Source organism: Ctenopharyngodon idella, chromosome 8 (genome assembly GCF_019924925.1).
Source record: "Ctenopharyngodon idella isolate HZGC_01 chromosome 8, HZGC01, whole genome shotgun sequence".
Lineage (NCBI taxonomy): Eukaryota > Metazoa > Chordata > Actinopteri > Cypriniformes > Xenocyprididae > Ctenopharyngodon > Ctenopharyngodon idella.
The window spans coordinates 1511065-1534579 of record NC_067227.1 but is presented as its reverse complement, the minus strand read 5'-3'; the positions used below and the strand labels follow the sequence as shown (position 1 = coordinate 1534579).

The following is a 23515-nucleotide window of genomic DNA, read 5'->3' as shown; positions in this document are numbered from 1 at the left end:
TAGAATCCTTGCAGTAAATTCACAGGAAATGTCTTGGAAGACCTGACATGATCTCGACAAATTTATTTTATACAAAAATATTTTTTACATTCAGTATACAATTGTACATTACAGACATTTTTTACATTATTGGAGCATTTGTCAAACACGTGGATCTTGTGGTAAGTGCCTTGAAACTAATATAAGGATAAAAAGTACAATTTTGGAGGATTTACTCATATGAGAATTATTTACTCTGGACCCTGATCTGTACCACAAGTAATTTGTATTCATTAGATTAATAGCTTGAAAGATTGTTTACACTTAATCCACATCAACTAAGAAGCTATTCTCTTTTGAAGATATAGCTACATGGATGAACTTGTCAACATACGTAACATTGAAATTTTTACAGCATTTGGTCATCCAAAGCGATTTACAGTGCATTCACTGATACATTTGATCAGTATTGTGTGTTCGTTGGGAATCGATCCCATAAATATGATGCTCCACCAGTTACAGGATCTCATATGTAACAGTCTTTCATTTGGCATTAGTCTTTAAAATCAACATGAAACGATTCACAACCCATTTTACTTCATGTAAAATGATCCTGTAACTTGATCATGAAAAATCCGTTCCACCTCTCACCTCCATTCATTTGTGAAGGAAACGAAACGGCCAGCACACGGTTTAATTTAAGAGGTGAGTCTGAGCATGTTATTACATTTTGATCACAAAAGGCATTGTTTTCTTCTGAATAACATGGCTAAATATGTATTTAAAAAAATAAACAGGTTAGATTTTGATTTCATGTTGACTTGTAAGCCCTGAAGCACAATAGAAGTCTAGACCAGGGATGGGCAACTTTGGTCCTGCAGAGTTTAGCTCCAACCTTGATTAAAAACACGCCCGCCTGAAGACCTTGATTTGCTTGTTCTGGTGTATTTGATTAGGGTTGGAGCTAAACTCTGCAGGACAATGGCCCTCTAGGACCAGTAGTTTCAGAATAGTTCAGTATGGCTGCATGCCCGTCATGTTGTACCCAGCAGGTGGATGCCAGATCGGAAACGGGTAAGGGTAGGAGGGCAAAGCAGCCTCATATGACCCAGGAAAGGGGGTGCCCACTGGTGGGCAATGCATAGAGTGGGTCTGAGGTATTGTTAGATGGGTTGGAAGAAGTACAGGTTGAAGAGGTAGAGCCTTCAACTGTTCGGCTAAGTCTCTTTGGGGTCTCTCTAAGGTTGGTAGGAAGGGAATTGTCAGACCAGCGTGAGGGTGGAGAAGGTACTGCTGGGTAGGCAGAGGCTTGGGCAACATAGTCTTTGCTTTATCTTTCCTGTCCGCCATGCGAAGTGGAGAGGACGCTGGTATCTTCTTCAAGTAGGCTTCATCGGAGGTGGGCCTCTTTAGGAGGTGCTGGGGGTAGGACATGTGCGGCTTAAAAGTGTGCTGTAGTGACACAGGCCTGCAGGGATCACGCGGTAAGACTTTGGAGAAGCTGGAGGCATGAGGGACCCAGCAGGCTTTGGTGCAGCCAGGCGAGGGCAGCCTGTGGGATGTATGTCTGGTGCCAGATTTACCATCCGAGGTCCATGAAAGGCTCCTTTGGGTCTTTTCGGAGTGGTGTGGACCAGCTTGCAGGTATTCCCGGTAATAGTAGTGGTGATAGTTGGCAGGTTCTTTGCTGTTGGGGTAACAGCCGAGAGGCTTGCAAACTCCGGTGCTACCAGCCTTGGATGTGGGGAGAGTGGGCAAACGAGAAGGTGTCTTAGTTTCGGTCTCTTTGACTGGAGACTTCTGGTCCGGCACGGCTATACAGTCCTCGGAGGAGACCGAGTAAGGAGATGGGCTACGGGATAAGGAGCCGGACGGAGAGGAGACGGGGAGAGGCGAGCCATCGGAAGAGTGGCGGGTGCGAGTAGACGAAGGGCAAGCAGGAGACTGGGAAGAGTGGGATAGCTGAATGACGGAGGGTCTCTCCAGTTCTGCACCATCCTCAGAGGAGCCAGAGGCAGGGACAGTGAGGCTAGCCTGGGCCAGACGCTTCTTCTTCTCCAAGGGAGAGATCACCTCAGCCGGGGTGGGAGTCTGAAGGAGGAGCTTCTCCCTGGAGCAGGTACCAGGGTGCGGACCATGGACAGGAATCGTGGAAGACTTCTCAGAGTCTAGGCGATCAGAGGATGACATCCATGTACTGTGATGGGAACACATGCCTCTCTCACAGTGATGATCTGATCCCATTTTCTCCTGAGAACAAAAGTGAGACGTTCAGGACAAGGAGCAGACAGATACATCCTCACACATAGGACGTTTGGTGATATGTACTATGCATCATTCAGATTTACTGTATATATCGTTAGATTGTATTGTACGTAGGGCTGAGTGATAGAGATATTTGTGATGATTTTGCTTAAAGGGTTAGTTCATCCAAAAATGAAAATTTTGTCATTAATTACTCGCCCTCATGTAATTTCCAAACCTGTAAGACTTTCGTTCTCATGTGTTATGCAGCACGTTTGAGCTTCAGCAAGAACCAATAAGGTTTGTCCTCGCTCATCAAGCAGGCTCGGTTGAGCCTCTGTTTATGTTTGCTGATCAATTTTAAATGTGAATAAAAGCCTAAATTAAATCTCTTGATCATATAAAGCGATCGAGTCTCTTCAGAAAATTTGGACTAAACCACTCAATTCATATGGATTAGTTTTATGATCTCTTTATGAACTTTTTGAAGCGTCAAAGTACAGAAAGCTCTTAGATTTTATCAAAGAGATCTTCATTTGTGTTTCGAAGATGAACGAAAGTCTTTCGGGTTTGGAGGGTGAGTAATTGATAACAGAATTTTCATAGGTGGCTGAACTGTGAAGTTATATTGAAGACAGTCCTTTACAATGAATCAATTCAACAATCTGTTTGCGTGATCACTCAGTTCTCACTACTTCTCATAGCTATTTTGCTCAACTCTCACTTTGCAGTACATTTGACAAAGACTTTCTTTGATCCAAGTGCATTTCTTGCCGCTCACCTCGCACTCTTCTCTCTCCATCTTCCTCTTCTTCTTGCTCTCTGGCTTACTTCCCCTGTTCTCAGGGCTCCTCTTGTACTGTTTGCGAGGTTTTGAAGGTGGCAGCGGTTTGTCCTCCTCCCCTCTCAGCTGCCTCTCAAAGGGCAACACCAACCTGCACAAAGAAAGAGTTTTACTGTAGGAGCCATGGCCTAGCGGTCAATTCACGTGCTCTGAATCTTGTGGGCAATGTGAGTAGGAAGAGTCTTGTAAGAGTTTTCATTGCAACCTCTTCTCGTTCTGCACCATATGTGCTATAGCTGTACGTGAGGTACGTAGGTTTGTTCAGGTGAGGTTTGAGATTGCAAGTGGGTTTACCTTTCGTAGTGTCTGCGTGTGCAGGTGGCTGCACTAGTACTGCCTGGACTACCACCCAGCTCGTCGTACACATTCTTCCATAGCCTCCGTGCTGTTACCTGTGAGCAAACACAACTTTATTATACACCCTCAGCAGAAAAGAGAACTGAATTTAACTGCCTACTGTATAATGATGCTTCTTTGACGCTGATGCAATTACAAGACAGAGGCTAATGCCTACGCCACACCACATCACATAATAAAAATGAGGTTACACTTTATTTTAAGGAGTCTTTGTTACACTGTAATTATACATTTAAGTACTGAGGAATATTAAGTAACTACATGTACTGCATGCATTGCATTATCAGTCTGATCAGCTCTTGTCATAGTGGAACTTCATGATTAGTCACTGCTTAGTTTCAGAGGTTGCCTCATATGTGTCTAAGTACATACCCTGAATTTATTTTCACAGGCTGATAAAGGTTTCAGCTTTACAATGCGAATACCACCCTTTACTGCCTGACACATTGCTAAATCAGTTAATGACCAAGGTACTTTTTATTGACAGGTGCCAATCCTCTGAAGTCTCTGTTTAGAGGCAGCAAACACATTCATTTTAGATGTGTTACTGGAATAAAGTGTGACTGATGCAATAATGGCATTTTTTTTTTTTAGCATGACACTTTTTAGAGTACAAGGTCAAACTTTCCACTCCCAGACCCAATTCACAGAGAGAAACAAGACCCCCTCTGACCAAGGCTAAATTTACACACAGACAGACACAGTTTTGTCAGACATCGGTTTTACTGACCACATGCACACTTATTAAAAATACAAACACTTTAGCACCTTAGAGTGAGTGGAAACTTAAGGGCGAGAGAACAAAGCTTTGTAGAAGCAGGTTTGGGCAGAAAGAGCTAGGTGGAGGATGGACCCCCGTCCTCATTGTGGTCATAACGGTCACTGCTGTGAGCATGGTGTGACCTAAAGCCATCATAGTTTCCACTGTGCAAGAGCAAGAGGCAAATGCATGACCTGCTTCTCAACTTCCTCGCTTGGGCAGTTGGCATGCTTGCACAATATATCAACAAGATAATACTATCAGTGGCATGAACGAGAGATGAGGGAGACAGACCAGCAGCAGGTTGTGAAAGGTTTGTTTGCTTGAGGATACTTACCGCATCATATCCTCCAAGCGTCTCCACGGCTTTGTAGATTTTCCACAGGTTGACTGGAAACAAGCATAACGCAATCTTAAAGTCAAGTGATGATATGTAGATGGCACTTCCCATGAAGAGGGAACAAAATTGCATCTGAAACTCTTAGAAATGTTTTATTGTTTCAATAAAAAGGAGGTGCTTTTTATTATTTATTCATTTTATATGAGGTTTGAAACCCTGTTACCAAATTCTGGAACACTGCTAAATAAGTGAAGAACTTTGATTTGAGAGAAAGAAAAAAATAGAAATAAAAACAACGCTACAAGGAGAAACAGGGTTGCAAATTTATCCTAAATGCAGCTTCACTCAGTAGTGGCTTGCTAGATTTGTACCAAATTAATTAACATATTGTATATTTCCCATAAATTAAAGATTAAAAATTTAATTTTGTACTATAACATTGTTAACGGAGTGACATGTTTGAGCTTGACAAATGCAGTCAACCGAACAATTTTTTGTAAAAATTCTGAAAATGGAATGAGATTACAGGAAAGATATGGGACTACATTATGACTAATGATTTCAGAAGCTACAGTTGAGAAGGTCAAGAAAAGGTCTCTAATCCTTAAAAAATGTCCTGGCACACCAAAGTGCACTGTGGCAGATACCGATACAGTGTTTTTTTAATATTATACAAGATTAATTTAAGATTTTTTATATTTTAGATCATTTATCAAGCAGTTCTCACAACAAAAATCATGTAGTTTGTGTCTCTAGTGCTTAAAATGTCCTGGCACACCAAAGTGCACTATGACAGATACCGATACAGTGTGTTTTTTATATTAGTCACAACCCAAAAAATAGTTTGCAGGTGTGTTCTGTTCTCAAAAACTATGCTAAATGTTAATAATAAAATGCAATTATATAGTTGTAAACATGCTTTGTGACGACAACGATGTGTTTTGTGAGGTGAATTATGGCTGCTGAGAGCATCAAACCATTTAGGAACTAAATATTTAGCAATTTTTGAATACTGTTGGGCCTAAGCAGTTCTTGGTAATCCATATATATATAAAAAATACATTTGCATTTATTCAATTATATTTGTATGATTTTGAGAGTTGAGGTTCTGGTGTTGGGTTACTACATGATGTTCAATGCCAATTCTACATCTTGAAGCAAAAGCAGCTGAAAACCACTGATTTAAACTGTATTATATTAGATGCAACAGTCTTCAGACTCACTCTGTTTAAAGCCGAGGTGGGGAATTCTCTCTATTGGAGTGCCTCTTTCCTTCATAAAACAGTACAGATTGGTCACAAAGGTCCTCTCTTCACTCTCTGATTGGTCGGTTCTGGAACTCTCCTCACTGCTATTAGTGGATACCAAGTTCTCCATCTCCCTGCTGGTCTGGTGGAAAAAATGGTGTATGGTTAAAAGACACAAAATCACTAAAGTTCTCAAAAAAAAAAAAGTATATACACCAATCAGGCATAACATTATGAGCACTGACAGGTGAAGTGAATAACACTGATTATCTCTTCATCACGGCACCTGTTAGTGGGTGGATATATTAGGCAGCAAGTGAATGTTTTGTCCTCAAAGTTGATGTGTTAAAAGCAGGAAAAATGGGCAAGTGTAAGGACTTGAACGAGTTTGACAAGGGCCAAATTGTGACGACTGGGTCAGAGCATCTCCAAAACTGCAGCTCTTGTGGGGTGTTCCCGGGCTGCAGTGGTCAGTATCTATCAAAAGTGCTCCAAGGAAGGAACAGTGGTGAACCGGTGACAGGGTCATGGGCGGCCAAGGCTCATTGATGCACGTGGGGAGCGAAGGCTGGCCCGTGTGGTCCGACCCAACAGACGAGCTACTGTAGCTCAAATTGCTCAAGAAGTTAATGCTGGTTCTGATAGAAAGGTGTCAGAATACACAGTGCATCGCGTATGGGGCTGCATAGCTGCAGACCAGTCAGGGTGCCCATGCTGACCCCTGTCCACCGCCGAAAGTGGCAACAGTGGGCATATATATATATATATATATATATATATATAAAATCACATGACGTTTTTGATGCACATCGATTATTTTTTTTTGGTAAATGTGTTTCCATCGTAGTTTATGCACGTTTTCTTATCGGATAAAAATCGTATACGCCTCAATTGAGCACTTTTTTTTTTTTAATGTGCATTTTTAGAATTTATGCGCATCTTGGCGTTTCCATCCTGCGTTTTTTATGCGATATCCCAAAATGCGCATAAAAATAAGTTGATGGAAACACAGCTACTGTGACATTATTTTCATGACAATTATTATACATTATTTGATTTGATTTGAAATTTTTCACTGTATTGTTATGCATTGATGTATTTTATTTATTGCTAATATTTAAATGGTAAACAATTTAGATTAAGGTAGTGTTGCTTGTAGAATATTTATAGTGATTTAAATTAAAAACTATTTGTTTTCAAGTAATAAGAATTTAACAAGAATCATAATAATAATAATAAACTTCCAGACACATCAGGGTAGTGAAAAATTGAGAAGAAATTAAATGGTCACAATGCAAAAAAACGAGACAAAGTTCTCAAAAAAGGTGAAATGTCTGTGAAATGTGACAGACATGTTTTTGTTCAGAGATTCACCGACGTTGGGAATTTTTCTGTTTCACATAACTGGTCAATTTCTGTCCAGTTCAGGAGTTCCCAACATAAGAGTTCAATAACCAATAAATATACAGTATGCATGTGCACTGTACACGATATAGGCAAGATATGAATACATGTGGGAGAGTTTGTGTCATTTACAGGAAGCGGCGTAATTGTGCTTCGAACAACCTTCGAATTTCACTTTCACACAAATAGCCTGATAAATCTTCTCACTGATTCATTTTCTCAAAGCCTCATGCAAAATTGCAGGTGATATAGGTGTTCATGCAACTCCATTCCGAGACCAGTCATATTCAGAGTGTGAGACTGAAAACACAACAGCTTTGGCTTTCACCACCACTTTCAATAAGTAACCAGACATCCTGTTTGAAGGGAAACCGAACCACTGATGGGGTTTTCACAAAGGAGAGCTGCACTACTGCTGTACTCCATGCTGTCATAAAGACTCGTGTGGTGCAAACATGAGAAACTTTGCAATTACTGCAAGAGAGAGAGAGAGAGAGAGGCAATGGGTGGGAGTTAGTGATTTGAGCTAGTCCACAAAACTTGCGCGTTTAATCAGAAACACAGAGTATGAACGTAGCCTTCCTTATTTATACTAAAAAAGTGAAGTGGGATTATGAGATCTCAGTTTGCACTTGTCTTTATAATTCAATCTAAAGATGGAAAAAGCTAAACTCCAGGATAAAGGGATGTTCAAAACAAGGACTATAACTACTAACAATTAAACTGTGCTTAGTTGTATTTAATGTACACTTAAATCTTAAAAATATATTTAATAGAAACTGTACATGCAGATAATGTAATATTGCTGAAATAAAAGGCCACTTAAGTGTAAGTTCACTTTCACAACACTTAAGCTTTACTTTAAAGTGCATAATTATGTTTAATTAACTTTTGTTATGCTAAAGAAGTAGATTTTGGTGTTTTAACTAACATACTAGAGTACTTGGTTATAATTTTGATTTGCTATATTTTAAATGTACTAAATTGTGTAATTACAAATATATTTAAGTACATGACACACAAGTTTCAATAGAAATGACGAAACAGAAATGACTATGTTATGTGACTAAGTATGTTTCAGTTTACCATAAATGCTTTTCAGTACATTCAGCAGTATACTTGAGCCATATTTCCAAATAACATTTAAAGATGTACTTAAGTACTAATTAACTGGGACAAAAAACTTTACTTTCAGTTTACACTTTAGTATATTGATTTAAATTATATCTTTCCATAATAAAAACTCCTTATAAAAGCATATATAAGTGCATTATGGGATTGAATGAGTGCACTTGACAACTCAGTGGTTTTGGACACCACTACAAATGGCTGTCCCCTCAAATAGTGCCCCATTAAGGGTATAGGGGACGATTTCAGACACAATAACACAACAAACCACATGATTCGGGGTATCATCCATGTCTGTGATATAAGGTGACCAGATTTCTGAAATGGAAACCTCACTTATTGTCTATGAACTAACAAAACGGAGACAAAACATTTTTGTATCTTTGTTTTTTAATTACTTTTTGTTTAATTTATCAAATGTTATTTGCTATGTGTGTGCTCTTGCTTTACTTTCCTTAATTCGTGATGACGTGACGTCACATTTAGTCATTTTTACCAGGCTTGTAGTAAGTTGTAATGTAGAAAATCAATGATATTAAATGGCCAAATTCAATATACACCTTATCGATGATGCATAATTTGTACAGGCGAGCAGATGAACCCAGAATATAAATGCAACACATAGTTTCTCGTTAAGTGCATCATCAATAATATCATCATTAATAAGCTGTATACTGAATTTGATCTTTTAATATCACTGTTTTTTAAGACACTTTAAGTGTTGAGTTTTATAACGTCCCGCTGGTTTTAGTGATTGAAATACTGCAGCATGTGCTGGATAACCAAAACTTGCATTTTGTTCACATATCATTGTTTTTCTTCTTTTAAGATGGAAAACTGACAGGCGGTTCTGTGGATGTTTTGAGTCACATGACTGAAAACTATGAATTGGGCTTATTATTTTGCATTTTAGGCTTAATTTCAACACAAAGTATATGCTTTCTGCAAATGTAATTTGTTGAAAGTGTAAGTGGTATAGTTAAGATGTGTGTATGGGAATTACTGCGTTTTGACGGCCGAACTTTCGGGAACGTTTAAAATGGTGAGCAAAACAATCGCGCACCCTGTTCTAAAGTACATACAGACGGTATTACCTTAACATGAATAGTTAGTATGCCTAGGATCCTAGGCATACCTAGGATCCTTTTCTAATCAGTATACCTCGCAACCCCCTCTGTTGGTGAAAATAATACCTACACCATTTTGATTGGGCTTTTTCGCAGTGTCTTTATGTGACACCTCGACACCTTATAAACCTTGTAGATGTTCTTGCATAATAAGGAAGGAACAAGCCCAGATGAAACAGGGAAGTAAGTGAATGTTATCTACAGAAAAAACAGCATATTCACCCTGTGGCAATGTGCTATAAGCTGATCAGGCCAAAGTGGAACTGCTAACAGCTAACGCGCGGGCGCACAGGACAATGACCCACAGTGTAGGCAGGCCGCAAGTGAGAAATGAAAGAGTGAAGGCATGCAGAAATGAACGCCAGCTGCCACATATCACCCACTCAGTAACAATACATGTGACTTATAGATATCCCTGGTAAACTCCAGAAAATCAGTTAATGTAAGCAAATTATTTCAGAAGTTGCATAGCTAGTATACATTGCGGCTTAATGCATGTCAGACCAGCTGGCTGTTAAAGGGGCCATAGGATGGAAAACAGGATGTTAGGATTATACTGAATTTTATTTTTTGTATTTTGGCCAATAATAAAAGAGTTCTAGTAGTAACAGGGTGGAAAATGGTCATTATATTACACTTTGTATTTTGATAGTCCACTTTAACATTAACTACATGTCAACTAACTCTCATTAGAGTATTAGTAGACTGTTAGGTTTGGTTTAGTAGAATAAGTTGATGTACTTGCCAAGTTACTTATAGTCAGTAGAATGTCTGTTCAAAATAAATTGTTCGCAGATATTAATCAGACAGTCTACTGATACTGTAATGACTGCTAGTTGACATGTAGTTGCAAAGTTACTAAGAAGGATGTCTAAAGTAGACTATCGAAATGAAGTGTTACTTTAATTTTTGATCAAAAAGGTGACCTATTTCTCTTTCCTAAGCTGGTTTGCTGGTCTTAGTTGGCTGGTTTTAGACAGGTTTTGGGCACAGATCATCTTAAACCAGCTAAAACTCAAGCTTTTCAGCAGGCTTAATTGTTTGTGGAAACAATTTTTGGAAACAGCATTTGGTTAAATCATATTCACTCGCCAAAAACAATTCATAACAGCTTGAGAAGAGAAATTCCCCAGTGACTATATGCATTGCGCACAGAAAGCTTTGGATTTCCATTTGATGACTTTGGTGGTTGAACTGTGCTGTTTGCTGCCAAAGCAATGTTCAGTCAGTAAGTTTCACACTGAATAGAGTTCCTCAGAGAGGGTAACTTCTTCCCAGAATAAGGCCTCTACAATGACTAATATTGAGCATATAGGGCTTTATTCTAACCTCTGACTAATATAGAAGAAAAGAAGGCCCCTTTTCAGTGTACTGGAATGAGTAAACATTGAGGTCTAAGTGTAAATCTCTCACATGTAAAGGGAATAATATCATACATGTAGGCCCAGAAGCTGGGGCAATCTAAAAGAGTCTGATTCATTCTTTCCCTCGCTTCAGCCGAGAATACAACAGAGAAAACACACTGACACATGCTCTTTGCTATGGGTACGGCTGAGCTCCAGTCTGTCCTGAATTGAGTCATCTTCACTGAAATTTCATATACAGATTTATCTGATTGCCATCTACCCAAACACTTCCTGTTATATTGACAACACTGGTGATAAGCAGCTTCGAGGAATAGTGTGTTAACAAAAGTTCTTGGAATAAATGTTTAAATATCTTTTAATCAAGAGAAATACGTTAATGAGAATGGTTTCAAAAGGTTTTTTTTTTTTTTTTTTGGTTTGGTGTGGTGTACGTTCTACACTCTCAAAAATAAGTCAGTTGTTAGATTCTGTATAATATCTGCGCCTCAGTGTATTGTGGTATATTATAAAACAGTATGCAGTAATAACATATTCAGTGTATTTGATTATATTTATAAATAGATGATGCCTCCTACTTGTCCCTACACCTACTCCTAACCCTATACCCGACAAACAATTAATTTCCACTATTAAATCATCTTACTTTATTTCCACTTTTCAAATATTTTCTTAATTTTTATTTTTAATAGCCTCTCTGAGATGATATGCGGAGAAGAATAAGTTCAGAAAAAGGCGGATTCAAACTTGGGTCGGACGCAGTTATCAGCGGGATTTCTTGTGTAGTTTTGTTTGGCTTAATCAGACATTAGTGGGTGAAGTTAGTGCAAATATCTTCTGCCACAGGACTTGGTGTAAATAGACACTCCGTGAAAAGAAAAGGCCTTTTATTGGCATTGATGTTTTAATGAAGAACCTTTAACATCCATGGAACCTTTCCATTGCACAAAATGTTCTTTTATAGTGGAAAAAGAATCTTTAGATAAAAATTCTTTTAAAAACTGATCACTGAAAGATTCTTGAGGCCCGTTGCACACCAAGGACGATAACTATAGCGATAAAGATACATTTTACATATAAAAGAATAGCAGAGTTATTTTTCTTCAAGCATACAGAAGAGATGGTTACAACTACACAACCCAGTCTAAGATAGTTTTCATATTAGGAGATATTTGCATGCATCAGGGAGCCGCTTTCAAAATGCGGGGTATTAAAATCGCATTTGAATGTGCGTTCGCGTTTTACTTTCGCTTTCAATTTCACAATTGCGCAAACTCTGTGAATAGAGAGCGGTGGCGCTGAGCGCGTATTCTGCAAGATAAGACATTTGTCAGACGCTTAAGCCGTATTTACATTGCACAAGTCTTTTGAAAATTTCAACTGAAAATCTTTTATCCTTGTCGTCCATAACTGGACTTTTAAGTGTATTAACTTTGTTTGTAGGCTAAAGAAAAACAAAGTAGGGCATAGCAATAAACACAATTAAATCGGACAAAATATAACAATTTAACAATTAAAAACATGAAAAATCAAGGAAAACAACATCGGACAGGCAAATCTCGTGCTCTCACGAATCTAGCCGCTTCGCTTCTGGTGTGAGTTGACGCCGCGCGGAAGACGGAACAAAACCTCGCCGGAGCTGTAATGCGCCACAGACGTGCAATGTAAATAAGGGGTTAGGCTCTGTTGTGCAATGAATCCTCCGCCATGGTCTCGCCAGTCAACTCGTCACATGATCAGTGAACTCTGTTTCCTGCTGCACTACGTACGACTCTACAGCTCTTGATGGATGAGCTGGATGGGATTGAAGCGACCGTTATCCAACTTAATTAAATGGTTATTTCTATAAAAAGCAAAATGACAGTGGAAGCATAATGTAATGTAGCAGTGGCATATTCTGTCCTAATTTCACCCTCACACTCCGTCATGGCAATATCAAGAGACAGCGTTTTTGTCCTCAACAAGAAATCTCGTCATATTTTAATCTCACACTCCTAATAGCCAATGTATATATTTTGTGTATTTGTGCATTTTTTCTCTATCTGTTAGAAAATAATTCTTTAACCACAAATTTGATAAAAGAGGCGTAACTGCTGGAATGGAGTTCAAAATGTTTGAAACGTGCTCTTATTAAACTATTGAGGGCACTTGATATGCAACAAAAACATAAGATCACTCGTTCAATTTAATACAGTCATATCAAGACCACAACAGGGAAGAGCTTAGCTCTTAAACGCTACCTTCAAGTTTCAAACAGGAAGGGTTTTTTGTGTGTGCTGAGATCAGTGCCCCCGTCCCTCTCGAGCTGTGGCTAAAAGTAGCACAGACCCCATTGTGAGAGACTTTCTGTGAGCTGCAGCTCTTAAATTTCCACCTCATTCAAATTTCGGAAAAGTGCGTGGGTTAGTCTACAGCGGACGTGTCAATAACACTCTCAAAATGAGTTTATACGCACTGAAGAAGATGCAGTGGCATGGCCAGCGCTCGCCACCAAAACCACATGGCTTTCAACTTCTGACGCCACCCTGGAAATATGATGCATCTTTGCACTAGCATACAAACGCTGTTTTCAATTACCAGAAGTGTGAGAAGAAGAAAAAAACATCTGCGATTGTTTATATGCGTATCTGTGTGTGTAGCATAAAAGAAATGACTATACATCCCGCATTTTATCAAATCCCTGTAATGTAACACTCAGAACTGTCTTATTCTGATGTAGTGCAGAAATGAAGAACCGAAAACTGTTACCAAAAAAAAAGGCGACCAAAGGCTGTTGAGTCAGTACATGTCAATATACTGGGATACTGATTTTTCCTGTACACAACAGATAAAATAGATTTTCTTGCAAAATGAAAGTCAAATGGACAATCTAACCACAAGGCAACATTGTCATATGTCATGTGACTAACTACTGTTACTGACATCAGCATTCTCTGTAACCGAAATATTGCAATAATACCAGAAATCAATTTGGCAACAGTCATTAGATCGAAAGGGGAAGTGAGATGTTATTTTTACAAGCGAATTTGCACTTCAGCAACATCAGAAGAATCAGTTATGTGACATTTACATAAACTACATACAAATTCAAATTCATGTTTACAGGTAAGCTTTGGGAGATAATCCATACTCATGCCTTAAAGCGAAAAGAAGAATTCTGTTATCATTTACTCTCTCCATTCTTCAGTGGAACAAAAGCAGAAATGTTGAGAACTGTTACGTAGCTTTTGCCACAGAACCGCAATAAAAATAGTTTGACTTAAGTCATATGATAGCCTTTGCTAAACTATGAAACCAAGAAATGTTCTCAAAAATTTGTCTTGTGTGTTCCACAAATAAAGGCTTGGAATGACATGAGGGTGAGGAAATGACCAGTGATTTTTGGTCTTACCTGGTTTGGTGAATTCATCTCCTGCTTTGTGTTTTCACAGTCTTCTAGCTCTGCTTCTCCAACATCGACCTCTCCTCGAGGGTCCAGCACTAAAACAAAGCCCGGCAAACTAGTTACACATATGTGAATGTGTAAACGCACAAGTAAACAAGAGAATGTACACTGTGATGGAAACTTTCAGTGGGGTTTTCAGTGTTGATGCAGATATCTAGAAAGCAAGCCAGCTAATCACCTATATAAATTTCTTTTGTGATAGCAAATTAATGTTTTTTTTAAGAATATGACTGACTTTAAAACCAAAGATAGAGTTTTTTTCCCAGAAAAACCACACAAAAGCAAAGGCGGATTTTCAACATGCTTCAGAAAGCATTTGGGTAACTTTAAGATTACTCAAAAATGGATAGTTTTAACTCAGAATGATCATGAAACCACCCTCATGTCAATCCAAACCTGTATGACTTTCTTTCTTCTGTGGGACAGAAAAGAAGAAACGTCCATGCAATCAAAGTAAATGAAAACCAGTTGCTTTGGTCCCTGTTGACTTTCACTGTATGTGCAAAAACTGCTGAAACATTCTTCAAACAGTGTTATTTATATACTTTTATAGAATTTATTTCATATTTTGAATTAACTTTTATTTTTATAATTTCAGTTTTCATTTAGTTTAAGTTTTAGTAATTTTGTTATGAGCTTTTGTCACTGTTATTAGGTTATTTATTTTATTTTTTTTACATATAGCTTTAATTAATTTTTATTTCAGTTTTAGTGATTTTAGTACTTCAACTGCCAAGGTAACATTTATAATTTTCTAGTTTTAAGATTTTAAAAACAAATATTTCATATTCTAATATTTATATTTTTATCATTTTTTATATATATATATATATATTTATAGCTTCAATTAATTTTTATTTCGGTTTTAATTTTAGTAATTTTAGTACTTCAACTTAAACCAATGTAACATTTATAATTTTCTAGTTTTAAGTTTTTTTTTTTTATCTAATATTTATATTTTTATCATATTTCTATATAGCTTTAATTTTTAGTAATTTTACTACTTCAACTTCAACTTAATTATTTCAGTTAGTTGCCAAGGTAAAATTTCTCATTTCTGTTTAAGTTTTTCATGTAATCTTTATATTTTTATTGTTTTATATTTCTGTATAGCTTTAATTAATGTTTATCTCAGTTTTAGTACTTTTTTTATATTAATTGTTGCCAATTTTCATTTAAGTTTTTCATCTAATATTTATATTTTATTTTAGCTGTATTTCAATGAGAGAAAACGAACATTTTTAATAGACAACAACAACAACACAACACTGTCTTCAAAACATCTTCTTTTGCACACAGAAGAAAGAAAGTCGTACAGGTTTGGAATGAGGCCGTGTTGAATCAAATGATGACTAACATTTTAACAACATCATTTACACCTACTAGACCTACTTAAACATCCCTCACCTCAATCCTGTGAATCCCAATGACATTAAACATCAAAACAAGCAGCTAATTTGACACAAATAGAGCAACACTCTCTGTTATAAAATGCAGTTTTGCATCTAAAGTGTTGAATTAAATGGGCGTGTGAGAAAGAAAGAGAACATTCTAATATGAAACCACATGATTACAACACTACTTCCTGTCTGTATGCATAAACCACAGCTGTGATACTTGCTCGAATATTTAAAAAAAGCTTTGTGTGCTGTCTAACAAAACAGGCACTCCAGTGGATCCTCTGATTATTATAAAATCAATATTTTACATACATTTCATCAGTCATGTGTTTATTAAATACTGCCATTTTTTTTTTTTTTTTTTTAAACGCAGGCTTATTTAGAGCTATATATTCCTTCAGAAGGTGCAGGAGAGCACAATATCATCACACCAACCAAATTTCGGGTCAAGGAGCGAGCTTATCAAGCCATCTTCTGCTCAAGCGTTCGGTGTGAATTGAAGCAGCACAATGTAACCATCAGGCACCTGACAGCATCTTATTTACAAACCACACAAGCACTGAATTATAGGTTCGCTCTGGGTAGCCTCTACCTCAAAGTCTCCACTTCCCTTTCTCAGAGCCTCCTCACCACTCTCTACACTCATATCTCTGTCTGTAACATCCAGCAACGCTAGGCTTTCGAGATCAGACGTTTCCTGTGCCAGGGCACTGAACAGCCTTCTGTTATTTGACTTCCCCTTCTGAGCCACAGTGCAGAAAGATTGTGACAAGTTTGACTGATATTATCACTGGTGCGATAGCAACTTCTGCATTGTTTCTGGGAGTCTGCTGTTGTACGGATACGGCATAGGTCCCCATTTTTATTAGTTAATTGGTCGATATCACATAAAGTCAGCCAGGAGACTTTAAGATTAAACTGTGGCTTTTCTTTTGATGTGTGTCACATCCCGGATTCACGATCGGAATCTCTAAAACAAAGCCGTAGCATGTGATAACATCATAATGTAACTCTGCGATAATGTCACAAAGGAATTATGACGACATCAAAAGTTATTATCAACACAGAAAGCCATGTCTGTGATGTTTGATAAAGTGTATATGTTGTGCCATATGCTTATCTGTCTCATTCTCATCGGTTTGCTGTCAGATGGGGGGTTTTACGCTTCAACAGCAATGTGTTGCTATTTCTCTAAACCACTTCCTCAAAGAGCAAAACTTGTTATGGTTACTCATATCTAGTCCTTATTACTGTCACTCAAATTACTAAAATGACAGAAATAGCTATGGTAAGCCACTTACCATTCTTAAAAAAAAAAAAAAAAACAACACAACTAGTGTCTATTTTAATAGGATTTTTTTTTTTAATTACTAGTAAATAATTCAGTAGTGACTACACACTGTAAAAAAATTAAAAAAAAAGATTATTGGAGTATGTTTTACAAAAAAATACTAAATAAATTCATGTTTAATTCAATGTGTAATTCGCTGTTTATTTGTAATTGAAATTTACTAGCAATTTCTGAGTGAAAATTGTTTATACACTAAATAATTTTCACTGTATAATCTCGCAGCTTTCCTACTAAGATTTTGAATTCAAGTATATACTAGCCAAAAAAGTCATTTATATGAAAAGTAATAAAAAAGTATAACTAGTGAGATAAATAATACTAACTAGAGTACTAGTGTCGCAGAAATGGTTACTTGTGAAACTGAAAATAGTCACTATTAGATTACTTATTTGCAACGTAAAAACGTGCTAGTAACAAAAAATGGCTTGGATATTAGTTAGTTTTAAGCCAAGTCAATATATATATGGGTGAATTCAGGTTGATTGGGACACTTTTCCCAGTCATCTCAATGGCAAAAAGTGTCCCAATCAGCCTGAATTCACCCAATTCCCAAGTAATTTCAAAATGTATTGCCATGTATAAGCGCTAATCACTTCTGTATATGGTTTTTATATAGTGTAGATAATATCTTACATCTATTAAGCAGGCATTAAATCTAAAACCTTCTAAAACTGAGGTCTGATTTGTTTTAAAGAAAACTGTCAAGGACTAGAAAACCAGTTTACAGACATTCCCATTCTTGTTTAAAAACTCATTAAAAAGCTTTAAATGTTGTTAATATTACACATAAAGAAGTTATCCCGCATTGATAGTAACAGTTTATAGTAATATAATTGCTTACCCATTTTCGAAAAGCGCGTCGTCCACAGATTGTACTTTCAGGAGCGTGTGTATTGATGTCTATCTGTCCTTGTTTAACAGTAATTGACAGCTCAGTCTTCAGCACGCGCTTCGACATCTGTGTGTCACTCATGAGCTCGAGCTCTGCCTCTCATTGGTCACACAGTCTCGAAAGGACTTCCTCACTCGAGCAGGAACTCTGGGACTTTGAGTTTTCTTCAACGATTGTTTATCGCACGTTTTCATTTAGCTAAATCAAGTTAGTGTGCAGACTGAGTTCACTTCGCGTGAATATCGCAATATATATTTTCAATGTCCCTTAGTATCTTAACTGCAGTTTTGTTCTGAATCTTAGAACTCCAATATGTGGAAAATATTTGTTATTACATGTTTAAAACTTTGATAAAGTAAGCAAAGAGCGATAATACACATTTACAGTCTCCCTCAGTTGTGGCTTAATTTCCACCACAACCAACAATTTTGCAATTAAATAAAAAAATCGATCAAAATCTAGTTTTTCAAGCTGTCCGTGAAGATCAAATCAGATGAAATATGACATATGTGAAACATTATGACAAAGGAAATCAAAACCAAAGATAAGTATCACTTGTGAACCGTGGGGAGTGCAGACAGGTATGAAAGCAAGGCTGTGAGACTTGCCATGTTTTCGATGACATCTGCTGTAAAAAAAAAAAAAAAAAAAAAAAAAAAAGCTCCTAGATCACTTATTATTTTCCACAGCTCAGCTCATGGAGTTTTTTGTCTACTGAAATTTCTTGGAAAGATATTTTTGCAGTGTTTCGTCAGCAGAACAATCCAAAAACACATTAAATGACAGAACCTACAGATGATGTATGTCTATCCCTCACGGCCTCGCTTTCATTACCGTTAAAAATCAAAGATGGCGCTGATGTGAATGAGGTCTAGCTTACTATACAGTTTTACAAATAAATGATATTTTCAATTCGAAAGTAAATATGCATATAACGTAGGTGTTTTAATATTTTTATAGGATTGTTATTTTGTAAATAAATTAATAAATCCAATCAAATGTACTAACGTCTCTCCCAATCTCTTTTGCGTAAGACTTCGTCACGTGATGAATCTGCATTTTGGCGGAAAACATGTTTATTTTAAAGCAGAGGGTGAGTAATTTTTCACTCCTTTATTTGCTTAATAAAAGCCAACTTTAAAATATCGTGTTTATTGCTTAATTAGCGTGGCAAAACAGACTTAACAGCATAACCCTAAGTAATCCGCACACATAGTCATAGTAAAATCACTTAAGTGTTATAAGGTTACAGGAAGTGTGAATAATGTAGGTTTACTATCGAAAAGCTAAAAATGTGATTAAAATGGTGACTGACCAAAGGCCCCTCCCGCCCACGCCCCGAAATTTCAGTTGAGCTTGTCCGTTATTTCAGTTGAGCCATGATTTTGTCAAAATATTTTAATTAAATAGACATAAATGACAGAATGTTCTAGTGATGCATTTATATACATTGTTGAACATTATTAGTGGATTACATATATAACGTTTAATAAATGAGAAATTTGAAAAGTTTGTTTTCTAAATGTCCGTACAGGGCCAAAAGAGCATTAAAAACCTGTCATCAGACACATACTGGAAACGCGTAAAAAAGGGGTTTGCCCTGACACTGGTGAAAGTACTGTTCTCAGTTTTTCCCCTTTGTATTATGAAAATGATAATCAGGACAGAAGTATTGTGATAGAAAACCTCAGAAACTGTAAAAGGGGACAGAACTATATTTTAGCATAACAAGAATCGTGCACATCTCTCTACTGCAAAATGACATTACCTTTAGTTCAACTACTAGCCTATAAATTACTGTTGTAACAGTTATTCAAATAATTAGACAATTCTGCTAAAAAGTTTTTTATGAGACATTTGTTTTCAGCATCCAGGCACTTTTTCTTTTGTCAGTATAGCGTTAATCTCATGTTTTTGTGAGAATTATTACTAATTATTACCCAACTGTTACTAGTTAAACTATTAGCTATATCATATTAACCTAACATTAAAGCTATGTTTAAACACATGAGGATGTCTGTCTGCCCTGTTACCCAAGTTATTGTAGGAAAAGAATGATATATTTCTATTATCAATTAATTGAAAATATGTTCAAATGTTTGAGGTCTATTAAGATTTCTTTAAAAAAAAAAAAAGAAAGAAAGAAATTAATATTTTTTTCAGCAAAGATGCATTAAATTGATCAAAAGTGACAGTAAAGACATTTATAATGTTACAAAAGATTTCTATTTCAAATAAATGCTGATCTTTTGAACTTTCTATTCATCAAAGGTTACTGAAAGAAAATCTGTTATGGTTTTCTGAAAAATATGAAGCAGCACAACTGTTTTCAACATTGATAATAATCATAAATGTTTCTTGAGCAGCAAATCATCATATTAGAATGATTTCTGAAGGATCATGTGAGTAAAGATGCTGAAAATTTAGCTTTGATCACAGGAATAAATTACATTTTACAATATATTCAAGTAGAAAACAGTTCTTTTAAATCGTAATATTTCACAATATTTCTTTTCTGTATTTCTGATTAAATAAATGCCTTTGTTGAGCATAAAAGGCTTCCTTCAAAAATATTAACAAATCTTACCAACTCTAAACTTTTGAAAGGTAGTGCAAGTTTATCGTTAACCACAAACTATTTAGTCCCGAACTAGCTGGTCCATATTGAGTCATATCTTGATTTAGGTTATATATTCAACCCTGTTACCCATTCTGGCATAGTAGTTTTTCATTTTATTGGTTTACTTTTTAATTTTATTTGTTTAATATTGCTGTTTATTTAATGTTAATACTGGAAAATTACAAAATCAAGTTTTTAACCTGTTTATAGAGTTACCAAATACAAAAAAAAAAAAAAACCTATATTACTTAAATAATATTTGATTTTTTTTTTTTTTTACATTTAATCAAAGAGACTTTCTGAGGAACAGAAATGGTTTGCAAGACTTTCTGAATTGCAGATTCACTCATAGTGACTGGAATTAATACTGTTTGATATGAAATTAAGGGTGTTTTAAGGACATGTGACCATTGTCAAAAATAATAATCAAAGAACATTCAGGAACATTGTGTTTTAAGGATGACGATATATGCATAGAGTGTGGGGAAATGCCCCGCTAAATGCAAAACATCACCATTACAGCCATCATTTTGTCATAAATTGATCATGATTATATAGCGCGTACATTTGCCATATTGAGCGTGAACTATAAAAAAGATCACCGGAAAACCCCATCATGATTTTAGAGAAAAAAATATGTCTTTGTTTTGAAGCTGTCAGATGTTATGTACTGGCATGATATCTTTGTGCGCTGATGAACTCGTCTTGCTGTCAAAGTTTCGGATGTCTCGTTTAAGGATGGGGCCTCTCTCACCTGCCCGCATAGTTCCTGACATTTAACCATATTTAACCTTTAAATGTCACAATAACAGTTTTCAGCCCAGAGCCAATCGCTCTGAGGGAGTTTCTCAGGTGAAATATTAGACAAAACATCCGTCCTCCCTGTTATTGGGAGTGAAAGTGTGCGCCTTCGTCCTGAGCGCCATGAACCAGTGTGTATCATGGCTTTTTGGGGAGTATGAAATTGCCTATGTTGATATCAGATGAAATGGAAATTAGGGAGTTTATGACTTGTGTTTTCATATTCGATTTGAGAGGTTCAGGTTTTACTCAGTCTGAGATCACACCAGAGTTTCACAACACCTCAGGTGCTTCTCACACTTGCTGTTCTGGATCAGATGGACATACCCGCCTAGAACTCGCCACCAAATCGACTGATAAAGGATGTAATTATTTCAGTGTTTGTGGTCGATGATATTCATATCGTTATCCATTATGTAAGAAAATGTTGGTTAGAGGTGACTGCTGTGATGTCAAGCATCACTATTATTGTTGCTTATCCTTGAAAAATCCTGCACCATTTCTGTCTCATGAACGATAGCTTCATCATTTGGCTTATTTAGGAAAGGTGCTTATGATTTCAATCTGGTGGGCGTTTAAATGGGCAAAAAAGGAAAGATCCAAACCATATCTAGGGGCCAGTAAACAACCACCCTGAGCACACTAGCAACTGCTTAGCAATGCCCCGGCAACTACCCAGAACACTCTAGCAACCACATAACAGTGCACTGGCAACGACCCTTAACATTGTGGCGGTGAGTGCTACGTGGGGAAGCACCATTCACATTTTCGTCAGAAAATGGAAAATCTAGTTTGGAAATATTTTCTCATTCAGCAACCCAGTTTTACACATAGTCCATTGGATTGACTAATACATTTCCTCATAGTGGAGCATTGGGTTTGTCAAAACATCCAAGTCAGCAACTGAACAGACAGTTCTCGTCACAAACTTCACATTAATGTCAAGAACTACAGCAAGTAGCAATATCACATGCTGACCAGTCTGGGTGGACGGTCACTGAGCTTTATATGATTGCTGACTAGAATCTGAAGCCGGAGGCTAATGTTATGTGGGCAGATGAGAGAGTTGTGAGCGAAGAACGTTTACGTTGAACGTTTGCATTAGTGAGTCACTGAAGAAATACTGCAGTCACTGCTTTGAAGGAGAGTGGAAGAACAGAGATTCAGAGACAGTAGAAATTCCCCGTTTATTCATGTCAGAGAGAGAAGTAGTGAGAGAAAGACAGTCAAAAAGAGGGGTAACAACAAAGAATGAGATGTGGAGGGGTACTAGAGCAGAAAACAGACGTTAAGAGTTAACAAGAAGTGTGACGGGTTGGTCATATTGCTCTAAAGCTACAGAGTCTGATTTGACTCATTCTCCAGCAGACGCTGATCTGATTTCATCATTTACAGCATAATAAGGTTCACCCATAGACGCCTGAGAAAAAGATCAAATAAATAGAACAAAATTGTATCTTTTATATAAGATAGACCTTTAGGATGAAATCGATATAAAATAAAGGTACTTATTTTACTGCAAGTGAATTTCACAGAACTTGTGAAGAACATGTACAGGTCATATTTCATTTAAAAATAAAAAAGAAAGAAATTATATTTTGCTTATTGAAAAGAAATAACCCTAAACTCAATTTTAGCAGAGTTTTGTGCGTTGAACATCATAGAGGACAATGTTACCATCCGTTAGTTTTGATTTTAGGAGAAAACTAGTTCATTTTAATATTTTTTTTGCACTAAATTCACATCCTGTGACGTTTTCTTGTACTATAGTACATTGATGACTCATCGGTGTCACATAATTATTCATGCAATGTAAGCCCTAAAAAGTTATGAACACATTACTAGAGTGGACAGCTATTAAAAAGCCGTTTTCTTGCATACATGAGTTTTGATAGCATAGTTGCACATCAGCCTCTACAGTGGACACTAGTTCATTATCCTATACACTGCCACCAAGTGCCAAGTTTCTCTCCAAACCAAGATGGCTGACAGCCAGTCAGAAATGCCAGGTTGTTCTAGAATGTCCATCCATTCCTTCTATGCTTCGAGACTTGCAGGTAAAAAAAAAAAAAAAAAAAAAATTGTAACATCAAGTAACATAAAAGGAGTCATATCATTGTTAAATTTTCAAAGTATTGATTTTAGATTGGGAAGAAATTCTGATTAATCCTCTGTCCACTAAATTGGACATCATGCATATATTTCAGCTACA

At 36.8% G+C, this 23515-nt stretch overlaps 1 protein-coding gene across 2 annotated transcripts; it reads right to left on the bottom strand.

The window, feature by feature from the left end:
* Positions 1-48: 48 nt before the first annotated feature.
* Positions 49-17991, bottom strand: arid5a (AT rich interactive domain 5A (MRF1-like)). 2 transcript variants are annotated; one of them, XM_051902290.1, is made up of 7 exons: positions 17832-17991; positions 14186-14274; positions 5748-5913; positions 4522-4574; positions 3362-3459; positions 3005-3158; positions 49-2229 (listed from the first exon to the last, which is right to left on the bottom strand). In XM_051902290.1, exons 1-7 carry the CDS (start codon positions 17833-17835, stop codon positions 994-996), a joined length of 1800 nt encoding a protein of 599 aa, XP_051758250.1. In that variant the 5' UTR covers positions 17836-17991; the 3' UTR covers positions 49-993. The 2 variants fall into 2 exon arrangements, with proteins under 2 accessions (XP_051758250.1, XP_051758251.1); XM_051902291.1 differs by having other exon boundaries at positions 5748-5908; positions 17832-17896.
* Between the last annotated feature and the right edge of the window lie 5524 nt (positions 17992-23515).

What these genes read in the sequence shown, in the direction of transcription:
- arid5a (XM_051902290.1), bottom strand. An exon ending in CCACCTCGGCTTTAAACAGA is followed by an intron (nt 4,575 to 5,747) that starts GTGAGTCTGAAG and finishes GCTTGTTTCCAG; the next exon opens with TCAACCTGTGGAAAATCTAC. An exon ending in ACACGCAGACACTACGAAAG is followed by an intron (nt 3,159 to 3,361) that starts GTAAACCCACTT and finishes TTCTTTGTGCAG; the next exon opens with GTTGGTGTTGCCCTTTGAGA.